Here is a 26,873-nt window from a genome sequence, read left to right on the forward strand (position 1 = left end):
GTAGGACCTTCTTGCACTCCCCAGTTGTAAATTATAATTGTAAAGTTTTTCTTTATAGATGTCATAGTGAACCTGGAGGTTTTTTCTCCATCTGCGCTCAGCTTTCCTACACTCTCTTTTTTCATTTTTCACTAGTGTGGAGTTTCTCCATGGAGACTTTTTCCTTCCAGAGATAACCTTCACCTTAATGGGAGCAATTGTATCCATTACATTTAACATTTTTGCATTGAAGCTATTGACGAGCTCATTGACTGAACCACTGGACAGGTCAGGTGTTAATGGGAAGACCTGGTTAAAGATCACACTACTGTATTCAGTTATACACCGTTTTGTGATCACTGCTGTTGATATATTTGTGTGGCCTGAAATTTTACTTTCAAAGAAAACACAGTGATGATCAGACAGGCCCACATCAGACACAGTAATGTTTGAAATGCTCAGGCCCTTGGAGATCAGTAGGTCAAGAGTGTGTCCTCTATTATGTGTGGCCTCTGTTACATGCTGAGTCAGCCCAAAGTTGCCCAGAGTGTTACTCAGGTCTTTAGTCCCTTTGTCCTGAGGGTTGTCCACATGGATGTTAAAATCCCCAACAATAATTACACAGTTGAAATTAACACGGATCACAGACAGCAGTTCACTGAGGTCATTAAAAAAGTCTGTGCAGTATTTGGGAGGCCTGTAAACATTAAGAAACACAACTTTGGATGGGGCCTTCAGCTGTAAAGCCACATATTCAAAAGACTGAAAACTTCCAGGAGATAGCTGCTTACATTGAAATGAGTCATTAAATAAGACAGCAACCCCTCCTCCTCTCCTGCTCACCCTGGCCTCACTGATAAAACTGTAGTTAGGAGGGGTCGTCTCGATGAGAACAGCTCCACTGTTACTTCGGTCCAACCAAGTTTCAGTTAAAAACATAAAATCAAGGCTGTGCTCAGTGATTAAATCATTACCGTAATTGTCGGGCTATAAGCCGCTACTTTTTGCACAAGCTTTGAACCCTGCGGCTTTTAGTCAGGTGCGGCTTTTCTATGGATTGTCCATGATTTTTGTCATATCATAAGACAATTTGTTTTGTTTGTTCTGCTGTTGTACGGCACTACGTTGCAGAGGTGTGGACTCGAGTCACATGACTTGGACTCGAGTCAGACTCGAGTCATTAATTTTATGACTTTAGACTTGACTTGAAAAAATGTTCTAAGACTTGTGACTTGACTTGGACTTTTACACCAATGACTTAGGACTTGAATTGGACTTGAACCGGTTTACTTGAAAAGACTTGATATTTTACCCCAAATATAAAATTTAACATGCATATTATATAGAGATTGAAAATGTGACGTCATTCACGGGTAGAACCGCAAAGGATTCTGGGAACTCGTGGCAAGCGGTACTAGCGCACGCAGGCTTTCAATTAAAATCAGTTATACAGCGATAAAAAGAAACACAAAAATGTCAAGAAGCTGTTGTATTATTAACTGCAATAGCCGGTCGCATGACAGCCACGGGAAGCCGACGGGTAAAGAGATCGGTTGTTATCGGATTACGTCGCTGAAGAGAAATTGTTCGAGCCATGTTTCCGAAGAAACAAGGAGGCGACTGGATTGCAGCCATTCAAAGACCAAATATAACGTCCCAGAACACTCCAGCTCACAGGTTAGTCTGCTCCAAGCATTTCCACAAAGGTCAGTCTGCTGTTGTAGTTAATACGTCATTTTTCTTAACATAATTGGTGATATAGGTTACAAGCAAGTCTGGCGCTGAACAGAAATTGTCGCGCTATGCTCCTTTGTTTATTGTGCATAAATAGTGAATTGTCCTGACACAATATTGCGTTTCGCTTCTGTTATTATGGTACATTGACAAAAACATATACTTTTATCCACAGGATAAAACAGTTGTTTTGTATCACTAATTGCCCAGTACGATTACAGCATACAATATTATTGTCACTGCTACATTTCTGTGATGCTACCAGAAATTATTTCCACTGCTAATTAATTACCATTGAGCTCAAAGGTCCTATTAATAAACGGTTAACGAATGTGTATTTATGACGACGATTTGTGAGACTGGTAAACTTATGATACGTACGATGGTCTTTACTTTCTACACGGTGCATTTCAAGGTCCTGCACCCATCCGTCGGTAAACTGTACCTGGGCTTGTTGCAGTGACCGGAAGTTACTAAACTTCATGAGTGTATGCACTCACTCCAAGAAGCGTATAATTATAAATATGCATATAAATATGCTACGATGAGATAGCTGACTTCATCTAACTAGCAAATGTTTTCCAGGCTACGTTGGTGATGCAGTTTTTTTTTAAATGATATTTTAAAAAAAATATCATTTATTTATGTATGATATTTTTGTCATGCGATTTTAAAGCCAGTCCTACAACCGCATCCAAGAATAACATGCAGCTTATCTCAGAACTGTCGGTGAAAATTATTCTTGGAGCTAGGTTTAATTGAGCTGCATTTTAAAGAGGTGCAATTTCACAATTTGTGTATATTTTCTAAGTTCACTATTTTGTCATGTGTTGAGAAAAACACAGATTTAAAAATTACATGGTCTAATATTTACATTTAGCATAAAACTGCAACATGCTTTTTTTCGTTTTTTTTTTTAAAGACTCGAAAGGACTTGAAATTCAAAATTTCAGACTTGTGACTTTACTTGGACTTTTACACCAGTGACTTGAGACTCGACTCTGACTTGCCTGACATTACTTGAGACTTGACTTGAGACTTGAGGATAAAGACTTGAGACTTACTTGAGACTTGCAAAACAATGACTTGGTCCCACCTCTGCTACGTTGCCTGGCGGAAGGATCGGGGTTCAAGAGTGGTATGTTAGTCACATGTCCGTCCGCCAGGCAACGTAGTGCTGTACGAAGTAGCGCAAAAAACAAACTTCAAAGTAGCGCTACGCGTTCAGCGGGAGGCGTGGATGATGAGCGGCGATAAACTTGCGAAAAACAAGTTATGCCCAACTCCACCGGTGGATTCTGACAGCGTGGAAAAGTGTGAAAACATCCGCGATCACCACCAGATTTTGAAGGGCTGGACTGCTGCATGATGGAGAGGAGGACACCGACACTGACAATGAGGATTTCTTTGGTTTTGAAAGTGACAACGAAGGAGAGAAGCGGAGAGTGGATGACGAAGCCATCCTGAGCCTGTTTGTATCTGACACTGGAGAAGAGGACTTTGGTGGTTTTAGTGCGCAGGAAGAAGAGAAAGATGGTGGTGAATGACTGACTTTTCTTCTTGTTAAAGCTGTGTCACTGCACCTGAGCCTAAAAGGTAGGCCGAATCTATTTTTCTGGTGTGCTGTAGGTTACTGTTATGTACTACATGTGCAAATATGTACCCATAACTTGTTTTTCAAAATATTAATAAAAGGGGTGTGTCTCCAAACAGCCATCTCTTTTCTGACAATTCCCTTTGTGCATATTCTCTGACATATGATAAGTCAACATCGAAACACCTGCGGCTTTTGGTCAGGTGCGGCTAATGTATGTACAAAACAGGATTTTCCCCTGATTTTAGCTTGTGCGGCTAATATTCAGGTGCGCTTTGTAGTCCGGGAAATACGGTAATTAAAAATGTTTTCCCAGCTAAAGATCTAACATTTAATAAAGCCAACTTAAGTGTTTTAGAGGCATTACTTGTCCCCTCGTGTTTGGGAGCAGTCTGTGGCACACAAGGTATGTTTACTATATTTAAAGATCTTTTAGAGTGCAGCTCTCTGTGTTTTGACCAGGCCACATGTCTCCTGTCACCTAAAAGTACAGAAATTTTAAAACCTTCTAGTAAACAGGGTCCCAGCTTCTTCCACTGCCATAATCCTCGCAGCCCAGACCCTCCACACATCACACATCAGACTGTGGAGACAGAGCATGAAGGTGGTAAGGAGGAACTAAGGGGGGCGAGGCTGGGCAATGTGACTTCGATTGCTCTGTTGAGGGTGGGGCTCGATGGCGAACCTTTAGCTGCTCTGGTGGGGGGTTTATGGGGGACAAAAAGGGATTGGGCCGGGGGGTAGATCTGAGCCCAGCATTGACCCGCTCCATCAATTCCTCAGTGAATTTCAGGTGTGGGCAGGAGGGAGAAAGGGAGGAGGAGGAGGGTGATGGGGGTGATGGCCTGTCAGGGGTTTGGGGGACTGGGGAAGATCGTGGTCCCTGGTCCTGGTCCTGGTCGTCCGTGTTGTTGAAAGAGTTGGAGGCAAATAGGGACCCCTCTTCTTGCCTCAGATGCCTCTCCTTTCTGAGGCTCTTCCCGGGTGGGGGCAGATGGAGCTCCTCCTCAAGGTTTCTGCTGGGCTTTGTCTGTTCTTGGAGTACTGTTTGTTCCTCTTTATGAGATAACTCCTCGTTTATCTCAGCCTTGGCACCAAGCACAGATGGATGACGTATGGAATAAAACAAGTTGGAGGTGAACAGTTTCACCCCTGACTTGTTAAAATTAAATCCATTTGCTTTAAACAGATGCCTGCATTCCCAAAAAATATTAAAGTTGTTGATAAAATGCACTGAGTCGTCAGCACATGCTGATAGTACAGATATGAAGCCCAACAATCATGTTTTACAGTCCTGTGGTCTCAGCCTCAGATACTTATTAAATCACACAAAGCTCATTTAGAAACAAATAAACAAACAAAATATGCTCTCCTTCATTTCTGTCAACCACACGTTTCTGAAGCTATTCACATGGTTGCTAGGCAACCTAGGCAGCGCGACGGAGGCTAGACCGTCCCATTTCACAAGCCTCACACTTCCGGCCTTAGCGGTCTTTGAGTACGCTGCCCTTGAGGACTGTTGAGGCTGCGTACTTTAAGGCTGCAGACCCTGAATTGGGATACAGCCAGCTTCTTCCCCACAGCTGTCAGGCTCCTGAACTCTGCCTCCTGACATCTGACCCACGTTAACACATTGACTGGACATACACACAGCCACAACCACCTACACACACACACACACACAATGGACAACAGTACCCTCAAACACACAATAATAACATGGACTGAACCACCACTCACAACCACTAGCACTTTATATAGCCTCTTAACTGCACTACTGTATAGTTCTGTGTAAATAATCATACGATAATTTTTAATTCTATAACTGTTTACAACTTGCATAGTTCCCATTTCTGTATAGCTGTATATCTCATATATGAATTTCCTTCATATTCTGTATAGTTTTTTTCACATTTATATCCTGTTCATTGCCTGTGCATAGCTTGTACTCACTACAGCCTGTACATACTTATAGTTATAGCATATTCATAACATACTTCATACTGTGTGCATATTACATACCGTAATAGACCCATTTCTGTAATATACTTACATATCTATATTATTGCTAATATATATTGTAATATATCTATATCATGGCTAAAGCACTTCTGGATGGATGCACACTGCGTTCCGTTGCCCTGTACCTGTGATGCAATGACAATAAAGTTGAATTCTATTCTATTCTATTCTATTCTATTCTATTCTATTCTATTCTATTCTATACCACACCTTTTATCTGTACCACTGACAGTTCATGTGCTGACATGTTGCGTCCACACCTTCTCTGTCAACATTCTTTTCCTCAAAGCACAGCTGCTGCCATTAGATTGATGATGATTGTAAAAATAAAGACCTCACCTAAGCAGCTTATATCCAGTGACTCAACAAGTAAACAAAGTAGAATTGACAAAAATAATACCCTATTGCAAAATGTATAAACTCTTTCAAGTTTAAAATTAAAGATCTGAAATTTCTTTAGAGGGAATTAATGTACACATCCAAGGCCAATTCAATGGCACTTTAAATGATTTACTCTAACTGTTATAATGGAAGGAGTACCAAAGGGCTGAAATGGTCAAATATATATACAAATATCAATAAAATGCTCCTCTGATATCTATAAAATTAACATTAAATATCATGTATGTTCTGCAAGCCTGAGATAACTCACACAGTTATCACACTAGTGATCAGCATCAGCCAACAGCAAATATCATAATGTGTACTTTATGCAAATATTTTCATCTCGAAAGCTTCAACTTAAGACAGCGGCTGAGGTGCGACAAAGGATCACTATTTTTGTACTAACTTTGTCTTTCTTTTCTTTTTTACGAGTAGTGTAATTGAATATTTATCTGTTATGCTCTAGATTAAAGACTATGGTTTGTTTATAACATTCTCTACTTACCTTTAGCTGTTTTGGCAGAAAGTGGTAGCTTTATTTATACAGCTTCTCTTACTTTTTGACTTGGTCATATGCGTTCTTTTAGCCTCATTGAATTTTCAGTGTTTTTTGCATATTTTTAACCCACAATGTTCTATATGGTTTTTTTTAGTTAGAGTTTTTTTTAGAGATATGACCATATATGAGGGTGGAATTATTTTCAGCTAATGAGAAAGATCCTCTAGTAAGAAGTATTCATAAAATGTTATGGTGCAAAGCATGGACACAAATTTCAGCTAATTACTGCTGAGTAACAGGCTAATAGATTATATATTTATACGTATGTATGTATATTTGTGTGTGTATGTTTTGTGGGTTTACATAAAACATTTAAATTGTGTGCAACAGTTGTGTGGCAATTCACAAGTCAGACACAACCCCAATAACTGTTTGCACATAGTCCATAACCCCTCCCTCCCTCTCCTTTTGAAAAGTTCCTCTTTTGTTGATAGCTACATAGATAGCTTGGTAGATGTATCATACAGGTTCTTCTTGACTCATATTCCTGCTTTTGTAATTTCATCTTTTTGCTGGTAAGACACCTTAAATTTACACTCTGTCTCATCTCACACTAATCTGTACTGAACCTCCAGTCATTAAGTTTCCCAAATGTATTTTTCTCTCACTATATGTGTGTGTTTGTGTGTGTCTATATATATGTATGTATATATATATATATATATATATATATATATATATATATATATATATATATATATATATATATATATATATATATATATATGTATGTATTAGAGATGATATTTTAGGTTATTCATCAGCAATAGAGTTAATACTACAATGGCACAAGTAATTCATGCAATTACACCAACCGACAGACTCTGAAAGTATTTTAAGTTCTGTGTTTTCCTTTCTGTTGGCTGTCATGCTATTTGATTCAACTTTAGGCAACACACCGTGATGTGCTCAGGAGTAGCAGCTGGTTTATGCTGGTAAATGCTATCTGTGCAAATACCATAAATACAAGAGGACATTAAACCTTCTATGTTTATCTGATTTTTCTGCCTTCCAGTGCAGTGCTCTTAATATGTTGCCAACTATAAATAATTTTAATTAAAGAGTTATCATTTCTGTTACTGTTTTCTTAAAGGCTTAGTGCTAATTTTCACATTCACTCACATTGTATTTGTTCATAGATTGGAACTCCATCAAGATGTATTTCAAAAGGGGAAAATTCAGAGTGCACATTTCCCCACTACTGAGTATCACAGCAATTGTTTTGGTCTCCATCCTTTTATGGAATTTATCTGGATATACCTTCTGTCATCAGGAGTCAAGACTTTGTGCCTGTCACAAATGTCTAACAGACAGTGATCCTTGGTTTAATGACATCATTAGTGAATCTCCTAAACCTTTTATGTCACAGAAACATAAACCCTTGGAGGAAGATTTCAACTGGTGGAAGGTAAATAATGAAAACATATTACAATAAACCTTTGTCCCACTGTGGCCATGTTAAAGTTGTTTTAACTGCCCATCCCTTGTTTATTTTATGACACCTGTGTTTACTGGTATAGCAAGAGCAGTATATTCAAGTGTGTGCTACCTCCACCCAAAAAACCAACACAAATATTCCTCCGTAGTTTAGCTACGGATTAGATAAGTTTAAAAAACCTTGTTTGATACTTATCTTTCTTTCTTTTATGTTTACTCAACTCTTTATCCTTGCAACCCATATTTCTAACTGGCTGAAGAATTGTAAAATACAATTACTTATATAGACATCTTTAAAACAGTGGTTCTTAACCTTGTTGGAGGTACCGAACCCCGCCAGTTGCATATGCGCATTCACTGAACCCCTCTTTAGTGAAAAATAAAATATGATTTTTTTCAAATTCAAGACATAGATATGTTTTTTACTGGTGCACAAAATGAGCCGTGGTGGAGGCTCTGCCGAACCCCTGAGACCGACTCACCGAACCCCTAGGGTTCGATCAAACCCAGGTTAAGAACCACTGCTTTAAAATGACAAAAGAAAAAAAAAGAAGTTTCACCACTCATCTGAGAAGCTTCTTCAGTTCTAAGAGCAACTGGTGGAGAGTCCCAGATCTGAACCTTATTGGAAGTATCCAATTGGAGGGATAATAGGTACTTTGTATCAAACCAGTGATTTATGACCCGCCGTCAAATGATGTATGACAGAAGAAGTAATAAAGGAAGTAATAAAGGTTTACGACAGTCATAATTTTTATGAATATCATAAAATTATATAATAAACAATATAAATAATCATATGACCCAAAATATATCATCATGGAAGTATGGTGATGTAATAGGATGATAAATAGGATGTTAAATGATAAATGGCCTGCATTTGTATAGTGCTTTTCTAGTCCCTAAGGACCCCAAAGCGCTTCACACTACATTCAGTCATTCACCCATTCACACACACACTGGTGACAGCAAGCTACATTGTAGCCACAGCTGCCCTGGGGCGCACTGACAGAGGCAAGGCTGCCGGACACCGGCGCCACCGGGCCCTCTGACCACCACCAGTAGGCAAACATGGGGTTAGTATCTTGCCCAAGGATATTTGGCATGCAACCAGGAGGCAGCCTGGGATCGAACCACCGACCTTCTGATTAGCGGTTGACCTGCTCTGCCACCTGAGCTACAGCCACCCACCCATGTTAAAGCCAAAAGGTTTACTTTTTTGACAAAAAAATTTCATCCTTTTTAGACAACTGTTTTTGGGGACCCGTGCGTGTGTGTGTGTGTGTGTGTGTGTGTGTGTGTGTGTGTGTGTGTGTGTGTAAAAACGTGTTAAAAGGATCTCTTCACAGCCCCCTCACCCAGTTTTCAATTGGAGATGCTCCATGTTTCAGCCATAACTGAAGAGTCCATTCCTGGAAATGGCTTGCATTACCTGGATTTAATTGACACACAACTGAGTTTAAGATTGAAAATAATGAACAGTGATGGCTCTTATCTGGCCCTTGATGTCCTGGTTGTTGTACTTTTGAAACGGTGCCGGTGCTTAAACCGGTGCTTAAAGAATGAAGAACACAAACTTTGTCCAAAAACCTCTCATGTTTAGCTGTTTTTCACTTTTTCTTTGGCCATTTTAGCCTTTTTGGCCAGGGTGAAGGGAGTATCTGCCATCAAACAAGAAGACAGCCGCATGTAACTATGACAGTGTTTGCTAGTTCACCTTACATGCATTAATTTAATAACGTGGTTAGCCTACTCAACGTAAATTACACACGAACAACATTAAGCTACTGATGCAGAGAAGAACGCTGTTGCTGCCATCATCATCTGTCATCATTTCTGCTACACTGGCAGGGCTAGGGGCCAGGACTCACCTCTTCGGGTTCTTGAGGGATGTTGCAAACTCCAGGTCCGATAACAGGCACCACACCCGCAGTAGATGTGCACGGTGTGAGGTGTCGCAGGTCAAGCTATCAAATACGGCGCATTTCTCGGCTTTTAAAAAAACGCTATGCATCGCCAAGTGTTTCATCAGATTCGAGGAGTTACCTCCTTTGCACAGTACCTTAAAGCACTTGTTGCAGGCTGCTGAGTTTGAATCTTTTGCTGTGAAGTACAGCCAGACTTTTGACTTGGGCATTTTTAATCTGTAGCTCTGCTCTAAAAGAACGTACGTACCTGGCCCCACCTACTATGCTTGCTAAGGTAAAATGATTGGCTAGAATCCAAAGTGTATGACATCTCAGTAAAAAAAAAAAAGCACCGAAATAAAGCCCTGAAATGTGCACTGCTTTTCGGTCTGGTTACTACCGTTTATGTCAGAAGTATTTTTTGCCTGTTAAAAACATTCAATTCAAGACTCATTCCACGCAATTATTAAAAAAAACATTATAATACAGTATAGGGCAGTATAGGGCTTTGTATCTACCACTCAATTCAATTCAATTTTATTTATAAAGCACCAAATCACAACAATAGTCGCCTCAAGGTGCTTTATATTGTAAGGTAGACCCTACAATAATACACACCGCTCATTATATCTCACTCCGCTGTGATATAATGAGCTGTCACGGTCACGTAGCTTTCCGTTGCCCTGGAGGTCCACCCATTTGTAGTAGTTAGAGCAACAAAAGATGCCTGGGACAGTTCAGCCATAACTTAAATCTTTTCCTGCTCATACATGCTTGGAACGATCTTGCCACTAAAGCGGACGTGCAACGGGATATCACTGCGTGGCTCAAGCACATTCATCATAGTTTAAACCCCTTGTTTTGCACAACGTCTGCAGCTAAACACCCCAATAGCTTCTGTAATAGCTTTAGCCCGGTCGGACTGGGCAGCAAAGGGCTGCTTAAATACCGCAAACTCCTCTGCTAGCGCTGGCCATAACTAATGCTTGACAGACCCACCACGCGCACCATACACATACTTTTTTTTCTTCTTTTTCCAATCTTACGGATCAACCGTGATCCGTTACACCACTAATGAACACCCATTTCCCAACCAGAGAATCACCACAATACCACCTAATAAACCAGGCATGTCCAAAGTCCGTCAGATTCCAAGTGGCCCACAGCTTCAGTCTAATTATAACTTTCTAAGTCTGAATAAATAAATCATGAATTTAAAGGTGTAATTCTTTTTTCACCACATGGTGGCAGCACCGCCCCCCCCCCCCCCCCCCCCCCCCCCCGCTACTTGCACCTGTGCTGCGAGCCCGCCTTTCTCTGCTCTTTTCTGCCATGGCGACTGTACAAAGAAAGAGAAAGGTTGATGGTGAGAGCTGCCGCTTTCAGGAGTGGTGGGAATTGCAGTTTTTTTTAACTGAAATTCGAGGCAATTGTGTTTGCCTGATTTGTAAAGAGACTGTTGCCTTGTTTAAGGATTTTAACATTAGGAGACACTACGAGACTAAACATGCTGCAACATATAACAAGGTAACAGGGAGTGAGCGCGCTGAAAAAGTGAAGCAACTCCAAGCTGCTCTGGCTTCGCAACAGCGATTTTTCATGCAGGTCTGTGAGACACATGAAAATATCATGAAAGCCAGCTACGAAGTGGCTATGTTAATAGCTAAACATGGCAAACCTTTCACTGAAGGTACGTTTGTCAAAGACTGTGTGTAACTCCGAAATGACAACACAGGCACGGCTTCTTCAAGACGGGCGCTTCGCTGCATTTATTGAACGCCGTGAAAAAATTACAAACATAAAACACAAAGGCTTTAAGCGCTTCAGTCTATCAAAAGTAACACTTGTGCTTTAACAACAAGAAATTACCTCGTGGCCGCCTGCCACTTCGGAGGTCCTAGAACAATAACCTTACTGTGCATTCTAAATTAAAACATAAAATAATTAGAACACCATACATTACAAATTTTCACAATATTACAATACAGTTATAGCAAATGACAAATAGCTTGTACAGTTAGTAGACTAACCAGGCCTTTGCAGATAGCTCGCTGAACTCCTTAGCGTGATTATTAAACGTGGGCTCACAGCCTATATTATCACGCCCAAAACCTTGCGATAATAGCGGTGTAACAAAACTTGTTCTTTGTGACAAGATAAACGCACCTTTACAATATTGTCCACAGAAATGTACAAGCAAGAACATTTTAACTGCTGGAACCATCTATTAAACTTCTTTATACATAAACCATTTCTGTGACACTAACACTGTGTCATGAAAATGGTGGAGAACATTTGCCCAGAGAAGAAGCAAGAATTTCTGAGTGTTTGCTTGGCACACAACACTGTATTCGCTCTAAAGCTCTGTACCACCAACAGTTTCAGCAGTTTCTGCATGACATCCTGGCTGAATATGGTGACGCAATTTATTACAATGATGTGAGGTGGCTAAGTCGGGGGTCTGCACTACAGCGATTTTTCTCTCTCAGAGAGGAAATCAGACAGTTTTTAGATGAGAAGGGACAACCAATGGAAGAACTGTCTGATCCTGTATGGCTAGCAAATCTGGCTTTTTTGGTTGACATCACGAAGTATCTGAATGCGCTGAATGTTAATCTTCAAGGAAAAGACGTAGTGGTGAGCCAACTATATGCTCACATCAAGGTCTTTGGAACCAAACTGCAACTTTTCCAAAGACACTTGTCCCTCACAGAGCCCTGTACCGCACACTTCCCAGTTTTGAAAGAGGTTATTGACAGTTTCCCAGTGGACATTAATGTCCAAATGAAGAGTTACGCAACAGCTATCGCATTTCTTTCTGGAGAATTTAACAAACGCTTTCAGGACTTTGCAGCTATCGAAAAAGACATGCTGCTTTTCTCATCTCCCTTCTCCATGGAACCTGATGATGCTCCTCCGCAGCTTCAGCGGGAGCTCATTGAGCTGCAGTGTGACGATGAGTGCCGCGGAAAACACCGGCAGTGTTCTCTTGTTGACTTTTATCGGCAGCTATAGACAAAGACAGGTTTCCTGAGGTGTGATCTCTTGCTAAGAAAATGCTGAGCTTATTTGGTTCCACATATTTGTGTGGCATTTAACACCATCATCCCCTCAAAACTTGCCACGAAGCTCGTCGACCTTGGGCTGGGAACACCAATCTGCAGATGGATTCTAAACTTCCTCACAAACAGGCCCCAGGTGGTGAGAGTCGGTAAGCACACCTCCTCATCGCTCATCCTAAACACAGGTACGCCACAGGGTTGTGTGCTTAGCCCCCTCCTATATTCCCTGTTCACACACGACTGTGTTGCTAAACATGAGTCCAACATCATCATCAAGTTTGCGGATGACACAGCCATCATAGGCCTCATCACAGACAACGACGAGACGGCGTATAGAGAGGAGGTGATGGCACTGTACGAGTGGTGTCTGGAAAATAACCTGACTCTCAACATCAGCAAAACTAGAAAAATGATAGTGGACTACCGGAAACGACCAGTCAGGGAACACCAGCCCATCCACATCAACGGTGTCAAGGTCGAAAGGGTCAGCAGCTTCAAATTCCTTGGAGTCAACATCACCGAGGACTTCTCCTGGACTCTTCACACAGACACTGCTATCAGGAAAGCTCGCCAGCGGCTTTATTTCCTGAGGAGGCTGAGGAAATTTGGCATGAACGCCAACATCACCTCAGATTTCTGGAGACTGAGCTGAGGGATGCAAAAGATGCAAACTCAGCAGCCAGCAACAAGTGCTTTAAGGTGATACTGTGCAAAGGAGGTAACACCTCGAATCTGATGAAACACCTGGCGACGCATAGCGTTTTTTTAAAATCAGACAAATGCACCCTATTTGATAGCTTGCTGCGAGACCTCACACCGAGCACATCTACTGCGCGTGAAGTGCCTGTTATCAGTCCCGGAGTTAGCAACATCCCCAAAAAACCCGAAGAGGTGAGTCCTGGCCTGTAGCCCTGCCAGTGTAACAGAAATGATGACGGATTATGATGGCAGCAGCAGCCGTTCTTCTCTGGGTCAGTAGCTTAATGTTGTTCGTGTGTAATTTACGTTGAGTAGGCTAACCATGTTATTAAATTAATGCACGTAAGGTGAACTACACCGTCGTAGTTGTTTGAAGGCAGATACTCCCTTCACCCTGGCCAAAAACGCTAAAATGACCAAAGAAAAGTAGAAAACAGCTAAACATGAGAGGTTTTTAGACAAAGTTGGTGTTTTTTCCCCCCCATTGATTAAGCACTGCTTCCAGCCAAGAGTGATACCATAAATCCCCTATAGCTGCAGAAAAGGTTAACATTGTTGTCTTTTTACAAAAAAACAGCAAAACATGAGAGGTTTTTGGACAAAGTTTGTGTTCTTCATTCTTTAAGCACCGGTTCGAGCACCGTTTAAGCACCGGCACCATTTCAAAAGTCCCGTTTTTGTACTGGTATAAAACCTAAAACGTAATTAGCAGTGCTAGTTAGTATAGCTCCAGGCTCAAAGGAAACAGAGCAAAAACAGTCATTAGAATTTAATGTAGCCCCCAAAAGGCAGTCTCAGTAATCTCAGCCGCAGGGAAACCAGGAAATCCACAGTTATTATTGTTCCCTGTCACACAAAACACAGCCCCCGAATAAATAGTCCAAAGTCTGAAACAGAAAAATTGTCCTTTTTACTCACCAAAGCCGGCTGCTCTAAAATCCCGGGGTTGGACTGTGGTGAGGGGCAACAACGGCGTGAGCACCACTTCCCATTTGAAGGCTGGACCGACGGGCCGAGCAGCGAAGCGGTAATGGCTGGGTGAGTGGTAGTGCCCGGGGAGCGAAGGTGAAGCTCGTTCAGAATAAAATCCTGTGCGAGCGGATTAAGTGAGCTGAGCAATCAGGGGAGACCGGGAACTAATCGCTGTAGCCGATTAGCTATAGCTTTCCCCTTATGCTGCGGGGACAGATTGATTAGCCGCTCCACGGAGTAGATGACGTTCCTCTGGAGCTCCTCGGATGGATTAAATGCAGCGGGGTCCACAGTGGCTGGTTCCTACTGTCATGGCTCATGGGGCAAGCCATGTGGATTTTAATGAAGGACCCAAGATGCAGACAGCTTTCAGATGCAAGGGAGTTTCATTAGGGAAGTGAAATAAACATAAATACAGTGGGTATGAAACAGAACCTGAGGATAACCTAAACTGGAGACAACTAATAACAACAGACCTAAAGGTGATACCTAAAGTGTGTGAATGTGTGTGTGAATGGGTGGATGACTGGATGTGTAAAGTGCTTTGGGGTCCTTAGGGACTAGTAAAGCGCTATACAAATACAGGCCATTTAAAGGGGAGATGCAGGGAGACTCGGGAAAACCACACAGGAAAACTATGTCTACTATGAGCGACCATCTTTGAACAGAGGCGGTGGCTCACGACACCAACTGTCTACCATCTATAATCCAGTTTTGAGATCCCTTCCCAGACACCTTAACGCCCACCCAGGAAATCACATGATAGGGTGGGGTTAGGTTTCACAATGAGCTACCCGAAACCTTGGCTGATTGTGACCTACACCCGTTTTCACACCTTGGCTCATGTGATTAGGTAGAGGATCAGTAGGGGGTCCATGTCCCTCTTGGGGGACACTCCCACGGGTCTTAAATCTGGGACTCTCCACCATTTAACCCTAGAAATGAAGAAGCTTCTCGGATAAGAAGTGAAATGTTTTCAAGCAACTCAAAGAAATCGAAGACGCTTTTCCCCCCCAAGCTCCTTAGACTACAATGACCTGGATGATTGAGAACCTTCACAGACATATCTCAATAATTAATAACACAAATGTGAATACGTTTGATCCTTGAAGACACTTAGAAATAGATGCTGGTGCTATCTATCAAATAACTGAAATTGAATCAAACTGAATTGATTTCATGATTTTTAGAATATTGTGTTTCTGTGACTGACAGGGGATTTCTAAAAATCACCCCGTAGTTCTTCAGCTAAGACACCTGAGTTAGAAAACACAAACACTGCAGTTGTCTTTACTCGCGAGGGCAGTCATGAACGCAAAACCTGCGACCTGCGTCTCATCACTGTCTGCGTTCTTTATTTATACTTCAGAATCAGAATCAGAATACTTTATTAATCCCGAAGGAAATTAGGGTTATTTGTCTGTATGTCTGTGTGTGTGTGTGAACAAATAGCTTCTTATTCTAAGAACTCTGAGCTGAGGTTCCCCTTTTTCTAAATCTGTATGTTCTTACAGAAAGAGGAAGCATTAGTTGTTTATCACAGAAAAAGTACATGTCAAAAGTCACGTAGACATTTGCTTAGTGATCAATAAAAGAATACATTTCATGGAGCTGATCACATTATATAAAAACAATTTTCCTCTGACAGTGACAAAAGTCAGAAAGTACGTATATTGTATGATTGGAATACTTAGAATCAGAACAATATTAATCCCTAAGGGAATTACACTATTGCGCACAGTTGCTCCAAGACAATGCAGATATTTTGTCATTAGCAGGGATAATGTTAAAGACGAAATGTGTTTTGAACAAGAGATGTGATCTGAGGTTGCAAAACTTTATTCTTTTTTCTCAGCCCTTACAGGGGGAAAAACAAAACTTCACTGTCTACAATAAAACACTAGAACGTGTGTTTCAGACAATAACACCCATTGCAGATGTTGAAGAACCTCGCCCTGATCGCTGCAGGAGATGTGCAGTGGTGGGGAATTCTGGAAATTTGAGAGGATCCCAGTATGGACCCCTGATTGATTTCCATGATATTGTGATAAGGTAATAATAATTTAATGGCATTTGTCCCGATTCGTGATTGAGGTGTGAGACAAACGACTACTGGTCCAAGTGCGTCAAAACAATGATTTTATTAAACACATGTGTGGAAAGATACACAGCTCGATATTGTCAACCCAGATCTCCCGTCAAAACATACTTTCAGCATGGTTTTATTATGTCAGGGTAAACACCCCTTCTCGCGTTAGACAAAACATCACATGTATAGGTTATCATTAAGTTTCCGTATTTAACAGCATTTTTCCCTATATGGTTGTCCGGCTCCTCCAGATGCTTCCTGTAGACCTTGGATCACTAGTTGCCAAGCAGAGACAAAGCAAGATGTCTTTCACTTTTACCCTAGAAATTATACTTCATGTCTATGTGTATGTAAGCATGTTAGGCATTCATTCACAGCATTCAAGTCATTTCATCAATATATCAGTTCAGACATAACGCTGAACGACATTTTAAACCTTCATTAGACTGTATACTTAACTCTATCATGAGCACAAATGAAATGTGTGTTAATAACATGATTGAAACTGTATGTTTAATAAATGGAATAAATGTTTAATCAAATGCCATTGCTCAAAGCTTAATAAAAAGATAGAAAGGAATCAACATGATATAAAATGATATAATCCCCACACATTATAACCATCATTACACAAAAACAAAACACAAAAGCTAATTTCAACAGCACTGTTCACTGACAAAACCTGAAAAGCCTAGATTCATGTCACAAAAAAATCTAAGTTTTGTTATGTTTTGTTATGCATATAATGTGATGTAAATTACAATGTGTCTAAAATGCTAAATATGTAAACTTATATATCCTTCTGTACTATTTAGAGTCAACCGTGGGATGACCAAAGGTTTTGAAAGAGATGTTGGAACTAAAACAACTCATCGTGTCATGTATCCAGAAAGTTCTACTAGATTGGACAACAAAACTCATCTTTTGTTTTTTCCATTCAAAACACCTGACTTTTTGTGGCTTCTGAAGTCATTAATTCCAGGGTAGGCCAAACATGGCTTCTGTCTTCACTTTAATTATATTTCAATTTCTTTTAAAACTTATGTTGCTAGAAACTGTACTGCTACTGTACTGGAATGGCATTATGAAATTTCAGATTTTAATATCTTTGCAACACAGTCTTAGCTAACTATAAGTAAAGGTGCAAACCAGGTTCGTCTGTTTGAACAAGCAAATTAAACAAGGTTCAAAATTTAGTTAAACCTTAAAGGGTTCAGATCAATGGTGTATATTTTGTTTGGCATTGAAATTATATATTTTAATTTTCTTTCCTGGCCCTTAAACTCATTTACACAGTGGTCCCAACAGGCCAAATGGACTGCAACTTAAGAAAACACCAGCAATGAGAAAAACGCTGCAAAAGCAAACAAAACACAACGGAAATAGAAAAAACAAAAAAAAGAAATAGGAAAAAACTGATTTCCAAAAGCACCAGGGAAGTGTTTCTGGGGAGACAATTTGCAGTAACCAAAATATGCTAAGTATTGCACTGGGAGATACTTAAAAGAAGTGGAGGATCTATCGGTTTTGTGAGGAAAGAAAAGATGAAAGGCAAGTGTGTTACCCTAACTATTAGCCTAAAAATCCATCATAAGTATTATATGAATCATGTTTTTTCCTATTTCTGTTTTTGTTTTTCCCATTTGTGATTTCTTTTTTCCTATTTCTGTTTTGTTTTTCCTATTTCCGTTGTGTTCTGTATGCTTTTGCAGTGTTTTTATTGCTTGTGTTTCCTTAAGTTCCAGTCCGTTTGGGCTCTCAGGGCCACCATACATTTAGCTGTAAAATGTATAGAATGTTATAAATCCTAAATGCTTCAAATAACTTAACTAAATGTTAAAAAAATGTCATTGTTTTGTTGGCTGACATAAAGGGGAAAAAGATTATTTGGGGTAGTATCTATCCACCTAATGCTGATGATCAGACTTTTAAGTGCTTTAAACAACAATATTGCCCTGGTGGGGATTTTACGGTGTCAGTGGATCCAGATCATAGTGCCACTGTAATTTGTAGGCTTGAAAACAAATGTACACTGGCGAAGGCATTTGAAGGTGGTAAACACACTGGACACAGTGAAATAATCTCCTACACAAATCCTTTGTTTACTCCAACACAGATGACTCAAGTTTATGAGCAATGCTGCAGCTATTAGGAGATATCAATATCAGGCCTATATCTCATATCCCAGCCTAATGTATGGGTAACTGAACCCACAAAAAAGAAACTATATGTGGTTCTGTGTCTTTCCTGGGGTGTTCCCACAACTGTTTCATGGGGAAACTTGCTTTAAAGAGCGGAAACACCCACACCCTCTAGCAGATCATTACATGAAGGAACCTTTTAAAAACAAGCACGTCCATGCTCACAGGTGTACACACGGGTGCTCACACACACAAACTACACCCTTTTTGGCTCTTACCTCAAAGCACACTGTGCGCTGTCAATATTATGTGCTGCACAATAATGTTTAATATTTAGTATTTACTGTTATATTCCCATATATCATCGTGATGTTGTTTATTGTATTGCTCTCGTTTTCTTCTGCTTGTTTTCTTTTTTCTTTCTCAACAAGTGATCCGGGTGATTGATATATGTATTTTTTTGTCTGCTTATTTAGTTGGTTTTTGTTTTTTTGCCCTTTATCCCCGTCCCTCTTCTCCGCTGCTTTTTCTCCCTCTTCCTTTCTCCCTTTTCTTTTCCTCATTCAAGTCTGTCCCGTATCTAGCAAGTGAAAATAAAAAAATAAATAAAATAAACTGGGCGATCGTGGCTCAAGAGTTGGGAGGTCGCTGTTGGGTCTGTGTTTCCACAAACCCCGCTAATTCTAGAGACTTATTCATCATGAAGAAAACAAGACAGTCGATCGATCCATTACTTGCGCAAGGGAGGCCTCGTCTGTGTCCAGCACGACAATGACCCCAATGGTGGCCTCCTCTCGCTGCCTTTTATTGACAATCTTCAAACAATAGTTTACAAAGCACCTCCCCTTGCAACCCCCCTTTGGTTACATAGACAAGGCACTGTATGTAAATGACATACACTGAGTGTGTATGTGTGTGTGTGTGTTATGTGAGAATGTGTGTGTGTGTGTGTGTGTGTGTGTGTGTGTGTGTGTTGATCAAAGGGTCATAAACCCAGGAAGTTTACATCAAAAGAAACAGATCTTTCAGATAGGATGTATCTACAATAAAACCTCCCCCAGCACAGAGTGGCTGGAAAGGTGGTCAGGATCAAAGGGATGGCTTTGATCCTACTGCTTAAACTAAGACTGTACAAATTTAAGAAACACAATGGCAACATTCAACAATTAGACTTAACAGTCGCCTTGTAATCGGAAGGTTGCCGGTTCGAGCCCCGGCTTGGACAGTCTCGGTCGTTGTGTCCTTGGGCAAGACACTTCACCCGTTGCCTACTGGTGGTGGTCAGAGGGCCCGGTGGCGCCAGTGTCCGGCAGCCTCGCCTCTGTCAGTGCGCCCCAGGGTGGCTGTGGCTACAATGTAGCTTGCCATCACCAGTGTGTGAATGTGTGTGTGAATGGGTGGATGACTGGATATGTAAAGCGCTTTGGGGTCCTTAGGGACTAGTAAAGCGCTATATAAATACAGGCCATTTACCATAAACAATAAAAGGTGAATCAAATAGACCATTACGGCAAGGCTGGGATGGTCAATTTGATAAAGTAAATCCGTTGGGCATCTTTCCTCGCCTTTAGACAACAATCCTGATGGCAAAAGAGCCAAACGGGACAGGCAAAAAAAGAAAAAAAGATAAGAAAAAAAGAGTGAAAACACAAACGTGTTCTTCATCAATTCTTCTACCAGGCTCATCTTTGATTCATTTTCTCACAATCTACTTCATTTTTCTGCATACAAAAATGCCTTGATTTCCTAAGGGTCATGAATTGAACATCTTGCATTGTCCCATTGTATGTGTGGTCAAGCCTTTGACAGAATGTTAGCTTCAAACCATCCATCCATTCGCTTCCACTTATCCTTTTCAGGGTCGCGGGGGGCGCTGGAGCCTATCCCAGCTGTCATAGGGCGAGAGGCGGGGTACACCCTGGACAGGTCGCCAGTCTGTCGCAGGGCTAACACACAGGGACAGACAACCATTCGCACTCACATTCATTCAAACATTCACACCTATTGGATTATCCAATTAACCTATCCCCACAAGCTGCATGTCTTTGGACGGTGGGAGGAAGCCGGAGTACCCGGAGGGAACCCACGCAAACATGGGGAGAACATGCAAACTCCACACAGAAAGATCCCGGTCTGGTGTTGGAATTGAACTCAGGACCTTCTTGCTGTGCGGCAACGGTGCTAACCACCGTGCCACCGTGCTGCCTAGCTTCAAACCATGTTTCCCTAAAACAGGCACTGCATCTCCCCATTAAATCTGCTCTCTAGTTGCCGTTGGGACCATTGGGAATTTAACTTACAGCTGAAGCAGTAATACTATTACTTTTAGCTGCATATCCACTTTCTTTAACAATTTGCACATTTTTTAGTGGGCTAATAAACAGGAAATATTAAAACACAATTTTGAGACACCCCACTCCCCAAGAGCTGTTTGATATTAAAATATATTCCTATGATATATTCTGGTTTTTCACATAGCTAGCAGCAACTCTTTTTTTTTTACATGGAAAAAAGTTAAATAAATTGTTTTATGAACAACTGAACATCTTATTGTGATTCTTAAGTCTTAGGTAATTATTAGCATTTGTTTGTTAAACAATAATTTCTTTAACAAATTCAACAATATATTTTCTTTTCAACAGGGAAAACGGTGCTCCAAACTCTAACAAGATAACTAACAAAGATTTGGTGAGTATTTTAGGTTTACCTTAACAAAACTGGCAAATGTTGATGCCCAGGAAGTCCAATAATAACTTTATGCTACCATTAATTCAGGCATGCATGCTTACATAGACACACGCAGTCACTGTCCCCCATTTAGAAAGACAGAGGCGTCACACACTCTCACAAACCAATCCCGACATCAAAGTCGTCATTTGGAATAAATGTAATTTTTTAAAATAAGAATTATGTATGCTCCCACTAAAAATCAAGAATGTTGGATACTGTTTGTCGGCGATTTGGACAGCCCAGCGGGTGCTCCCAATGCCTTTGGAGTAGGTGAAGCCTAAGGCAAGATATGCTTCATCACATTTTCCAGTAATGCCCCCCCCCCCCTCACAATGGCTCTCCCCACCCCTCAGCCTTTACTTTGTTGCAGTATTTGTTGTTTACTCTGTTCTGCATCCGGTATGTTATTGTTTTCCACAGTTGCTCATACTTGACAATTATGTGCTCGGAAGGTCATGCATGTCACTGAACAAAGCCATGCCACTAATAGTGGCTTCTTTTAGCCACAGTGGTGCTTATTTAAAGTATTTTGTATATTAGTATATTGTGCATATACTTCATAAAAGAACAATTAATAAAACTCAGATTTAAAGATTTGTCTGATTCATAACAGGTGTCGATCCTTCATCCAGCTTTCATGAAATATGTTCATGATGTCTGGCTGAGAAAGAAGGCTGCTTATCCATCCACTGGCTTCCTTGCTGTGGTTCTCAGCTTATTAATGTGTGATGAGGTATGTTCACCTTACACAATCTACTTCTACATTATAGACATACTTGAAGAAAAACTGATTAAGAAGCTGTAGTTTATGGAGTACACTTGCAAGAGAAAGCACTTCTGAATATATTTCAAGCATGAAAAATGGTAATCTTGAAGCTCCTTAAGTGGAAGGTTGATGCAGCTTTAATGAAGAATGCTATTGTAAATATGTATTCATATTGCCAACTTATAGAAATACTGTTTCTATACTGCTGTAACTGCTATGAAGCTGTAACTTTCACGAAATAATATATTCTGATGTGCCAGCAAAGCATGCCGTCATATGTATTAATATCGTTATATTTTGTAAAGTTCAAGTTCAACTTGTGATAGAAATACTGTCAACAGTATACTGGTGCATTTACAATCTGAGTCGATTAGAGATGATGCCAGTGGCAGTGATAAAACAAAAAGGAGGATGGGGATTATTTAATACTAACAGTTTCGTCAGTGGATCTCGGGATGTTAAAGGAGCTGTGGATGTCAGGTAATTTTTCATGGAGTTACAAACATGTTCACTCAGCTGGTTAACCTAAGAAATATGTATTTAACAGTAAAAAATGAGTTATCATTTATATAATATTTTAACATACAGTATTCTAATACTTTTCAAAGCAGTGCAAAAATGTTGCATCTAGCTTTTGCCTGATTAATTTAGGGCTTGCTAGAAAAAATAAAACTTAAATTTGACTGCAAGGAATGCAAGTAAAACACAGCAAAAAATAAATAAAATCAAAGATTCAGCAGCACTGAGTCCTGTCGCTCTTAAATTTATTGTCACCTGTTTAGCAGGAGTGTGGCGGGTGGAGGTTTGCCAGGTGCCGCAGCGGTCATGTCAGTGGGAGGATCCGGGGGTTTCTCTGTGAATTTAACATTCCTGTGGCAGCGTGCTAGGTGCTTGCTCAGATTCGAGGTTTAATCTTTCGCTGAAGAAAGAAGTTTTCTTCCCACACAGAGTGTACAGCGGACACTAATGTTTTTGTCACTTTTTACAGAATAAAACTTAAAGTAATGCAAGTATGTCCACACTTTAAACGCTGCAAGGTCATAGTCTCTCCCACACTCCTTATGATCTATTGTTGATCTACACACGTCTATTGCTGCCACGGGTGTCGCACATGCTTACGGCATTGTCATGAGACACTTTCACAAACAAAATCATGACAGTTTAGTAACGCAATAACACAGCGTGCTTACAGGAAAGTAACAGTAATTTAATTACATTTTTGTAATAGTAATCCCTTACGTTACTCATTACTTGAAAAAAGTATCCGGAATGCGATACTGCACATCTCTGTTGTTGGAAGTGGAGATAAGGGGTGTTATGATGTGAGAGGATGATAGCAAATCAGAGGGGTTAAAGAACATTTGTAACCTTCCTCTTCTTTATGTCAGACAAAAGACATAGGTCAACAAAAAATTTTTTGTAATCATCAGAAAGCACAAAACACTTTTCTAAACCAGTTTTTCATGCTGACTTCAGTCACATGAACTTTTTGAATTATTAGTAATATTCATTTGCAATAGACTTGGATGCATTTTTTTATTAAACGGCGGGCACCAACCAAGTAAATTTTCAGTGCGAAGTCAGATAGGCAAACACTGTGTCATAGATATAATGACCAGTGTCAGTCAGCTACCAATGTACTGTACCGGCCCACCAGGTATTAAAGCCATAAAGCCTTTGAATGAAAACAAACACTGTTGTGACAGTGATATACACTGTCCTGTTGGTATATGTATGATTTCTATACATTTTACATCAGATAAAAACTTTGGTTGTAAGATTCAGATAATTATTTAATAAAAGCTTGACATTTTAAATGAGAATACAAAAGAAAAGTATTTCTTTGTGCCCCCCTCCCCCATTTCCCTCTTAATGCCCTACCTGCCCCCCTGGCAAAACTTTGCTGGACCCACCCCGGCACAGTTACTAGCTGTCAGCTACTTAGAAAAGGATCCTGGTGTTATTTGTCTCTCAGAAACAGTTCATAACTTCCCATCAACTCATTCATGCCACCTTAAAGATTAACCTGTTTCTCCATCACCTGTTCAGGTCTGATGATTCAGCAGGGATCTCTCCTGGTTTCATCTTCATGTTTCCCTCTCACCACATATCCAAACCGATATCATGACCAGCTGCTTTTACGGCTGTGACTCCAGCAAACATCAGCTGATACTAAGAAATATTAAATAAATTCTAACAACAGCTGATCATGCTGTTGTTTATAGCGCGACATCGCTGGTTTCTTCTTTCTGGCGCAAAGTGGGAGATAAACAAACAAGAGAGAAAAGCCGATCAGCTGATCATTGGTCAGTTTCATGATTAAAGTAGCTACAGGAAAGGGAGGGAGAGAGAATGAGAGCAGCTTACAGCATAAAGACAGAGTAACTCCAGCTTTGTGTCTTTTTCCATTCTAGCTGAAATCCGGGACAAACTGCGTTCCTATTCAGCTCAATGCGAAACGTTTTCTCTGAATACGAGACCATTCAGTTTTTTACGGGACGGTTGGCAACTCTACTAACTAAACTTATGAACAAAATAAACTTCACTATCAGCCCAGCAGCATAGAAACTCCGTCATGCTAGCTAGTACGCAGTACCAGTTATTGTAACTAAATTTAAAAAGTCAGCAAACCGAAAATAAACTACACCTAAACTTGGTTTATATCTGACCCAGATAGACTGCAGGTCATAACTTGACACTTGGACCCTCATCCACCTGCTGGCCTCTGTGGAAACTCCACCATAGCCACCACCAAACAACTGAGTTATTTTTACACATCGGCCAGCATCTGGCCAATCCACCACCATTCATTGTTTATACCGTTAAAAAAAAAAAAATCATTGGCCCATAAAAACGAAAAATCACCATCGGCCCACCGGGCAAATGCCCGGTATGCCCAATGGCTAGTCCAGCTATGCCTCAAGGCGCTTTTTCTGGAAAGGATTCAGAAGTGTGAGTGTAGGAAGTGTATTTTCATTCACATGCGACAGCCCAGTTTCTGGTAGGAATCAAGCAGATGCTGAACTCCTTCCTTGTATGTAGCAGACTTGTGGATGCCCGCAAAGTTTTCGCAGAGCCACTTGAATGCCTCCCAAGCTTCAAACTCTGCTGTTGAGAGTTTTTTTGAAGCATTCATTCTGCAAAACTGACTTGATCTGCGCACTTACAAATATCCCTTGCTTCAATTTCGCAGCACTTATGTTTGGAAACTTTTCAGCAAAGTACTGAAAATGTAGTGAGTTCACTTTGCCCGTGGCTTTGACAAGATTCTTCATTAAGCTTCTTGATATAGAGAGGTGGCAAAAATATTTTATGCAGTTCAACCAGAGGCAGAAACTTGACATAGGCATCTAGTGGCTGCCAGTTACGCTTGACACAGTAGATTGACTGCCCACAGGCCCAGGAAACGGCAGTATTTGGTGATTTGCCTTCCCAAAAGCTTGCATTCCCATCAACATACCAGTCACCTACAGATCACTACTGGTGAGTTTTATATGCAACTGACTCAAGCAGTGTCTTCATGTTGTCATAGGACTCCTTTAGATGAACCGAATGGGCAATCGGCACACTTGGTCTGGCATTTCCATTATGGAGTAGGACTGCCTTCAAGCTTTTTTGTGAAGAATCATTGCAGAGATGACATTCAGCTCTTGTGTCTTGGAACATGCTCTTGTGACAAACTGCTGAAGAGTCCGTTGACGTCATGACAATACCACAGTGAGTCATCAGCAGTGAAGAATGCTGTCAAGTTATGACTTTGACCTCTTTACAGTAACATCCTTGGCAAGCAAATGCTTCAGCTTAAGCCTCAAAGGCAAGAAGTTCTCCTATGTCTTTTGACAGATTTAGATCATGAACGATATTGTACAGCTCTGCTTGTGCAAAAGTCTCTGGTTCTAAATAGTCATCAGGCACGTAATAAAGATCTGATGACTCTGGATTGTAACCAGATGCACCGTGACTGTGTTCCTCGTAATGTTCTACAGAATCTAATGCATCATGTGACAGTACAAGAACAGGCAATTAGTTATCATGAGAAACAGGCCTTATTTTAGAATCCAGACTGGGATATAAAGTTTTGTGCTTATTTTTGGCTGAGAATCCTGTTGTATTCACGTGACAAAAATAGCCACCGTTGAGATGATCTTGCGGTTCCCACCACACCATCAGGATTGCAAATGCCATTGCTGCCACAGATTTAGCTAGTAACACAGTCCATTGGAACAACTGTTGTAGATAACATGTGGAGCCCAAATTTATCCTGGTCACCCAGTGGACAGTCAGAGTACAATTTGCATATCTTCTTAAGGTCTGTTGTAATTGGGTGACATTGTGCTTTCATCGTGAATAAACCAGACAAGTAACAGAAACTGTCTGGATGAGTAAAGCAATATCTAGGCATGGTAACAACTTAAATCAATCGCAAGTAAGGACATGGACCGCAGCTGATGGTTCTCCTATTGCAACTTATGGGGAAAGGTTAGTGACTGCTAGTTTCCACGGTCGGGAATTCCAGTGGAACTTTGTTGTTGATGCCAGCTCAGTGCCTATCTTAGGCGCTGATTTTCTTGCTCACGGGCTGTTAGTCGATTTTGCTCACAGACGTTTGATTAACGCTCTGTCATTCTTTTCGCTGCCCTGTTTTATCCGGGCCGCTAACCCCCTCATCTTGGCCAATTTGGTAGCCCCTGGGGACGTGTTTCAGCGTTTGCTGTGTTTCCGTCACTGTTAACTCCTAATTTCTGCAGCGAAACAAGGGGTTGAGCATTCCCATATCCCATGGTTGGTTCCGGTGTTT

At 40.8% G+C, this 26,873-nt stretch overlaps 2 protein-coding genes across 5 annotated transcripts in view; one reads left to right on the forward strand and one right to left on the reverse strand.

Moving 5' to 3' along the window:
• Positions 1-26,873, forward strand: part of LOC147304438 (CMP-N-acetylneuraminate-beta-galactosamide-alpha-2,3-sialyltransferase 1-like) — a 68,557-nt gene that overhangs the window by 38,156 nt on the left and 3,528 nt on the right. Inside the window, exons 1-6 of one of the 4 annotated variants that reach the window (XM_086281259.1) lie at positions 5,579-6,787; positions 7,412-7,680; positions 16,205-16,401; positions 17,254-17,421; positions 21,222-21,267; positions 21,923-22,042. In XM_086281259.1, the coding sequence (XP_086137385.1) occupies positions 7,429-7,680; positions 16,205-16,401; positions 17,254-17,421; positions 21,222-21,267; positions 21,923-22,042 (783 nt within the window). In that variant the 5' untranslated portion in view covers positions 5,579-6,787; positions 7,412-7,428. Of the gene's footprint in view, positions 1-5,578; positions 6,788-7,188; positions 7,208-7,411; positions 7,681-16,204; positions 16,402-17,253; positions 17,422-21,221; positions 21,268-21,922; positions 22,043-26,873 lie in introns of those variants that run through there. The other 3 variants (XM_086281262.1, XM_086281261.1, XM_086281260.1) reach the window with 3 other exon arrangements.
• LOC147304439 (uncharacterized) lies at positions 3,879-5,576 on the reverse strand. Its single transcript, XM_086279512.1, has 2 exons — positions 5,540-5,576; positions 3,879-4,558 (listed from the first exon to the last, which is right to left on the reverse strand). Exons 1-2 carry the CDS (start codon positions 5,574-5,576, stop codon positions 3,879-3,881), a joined length of 717 nt encoding a protein of 238 aa, XP_086135638.1.

This window comes from Aulonocara sp. 'chitande type north' Nkhata Bay, linkage group LG22 (genome assembly GCF_057382095.1).
Source record: "Aulonocara sp. 'chitande type north' Nkhata Bay isolate Kocher_YH1m ecotype deep benthic linkage group LG22, A_spYH_male_GT1.1, whole genome shotgun sequence".
NCBI lineage: Eukaryota > Metazoa > Chordata > Actinopteri > Cichliformes > Cichlidae > Aulonocara > Aulonocara sp. 'chitande type north' Nkhata Bay.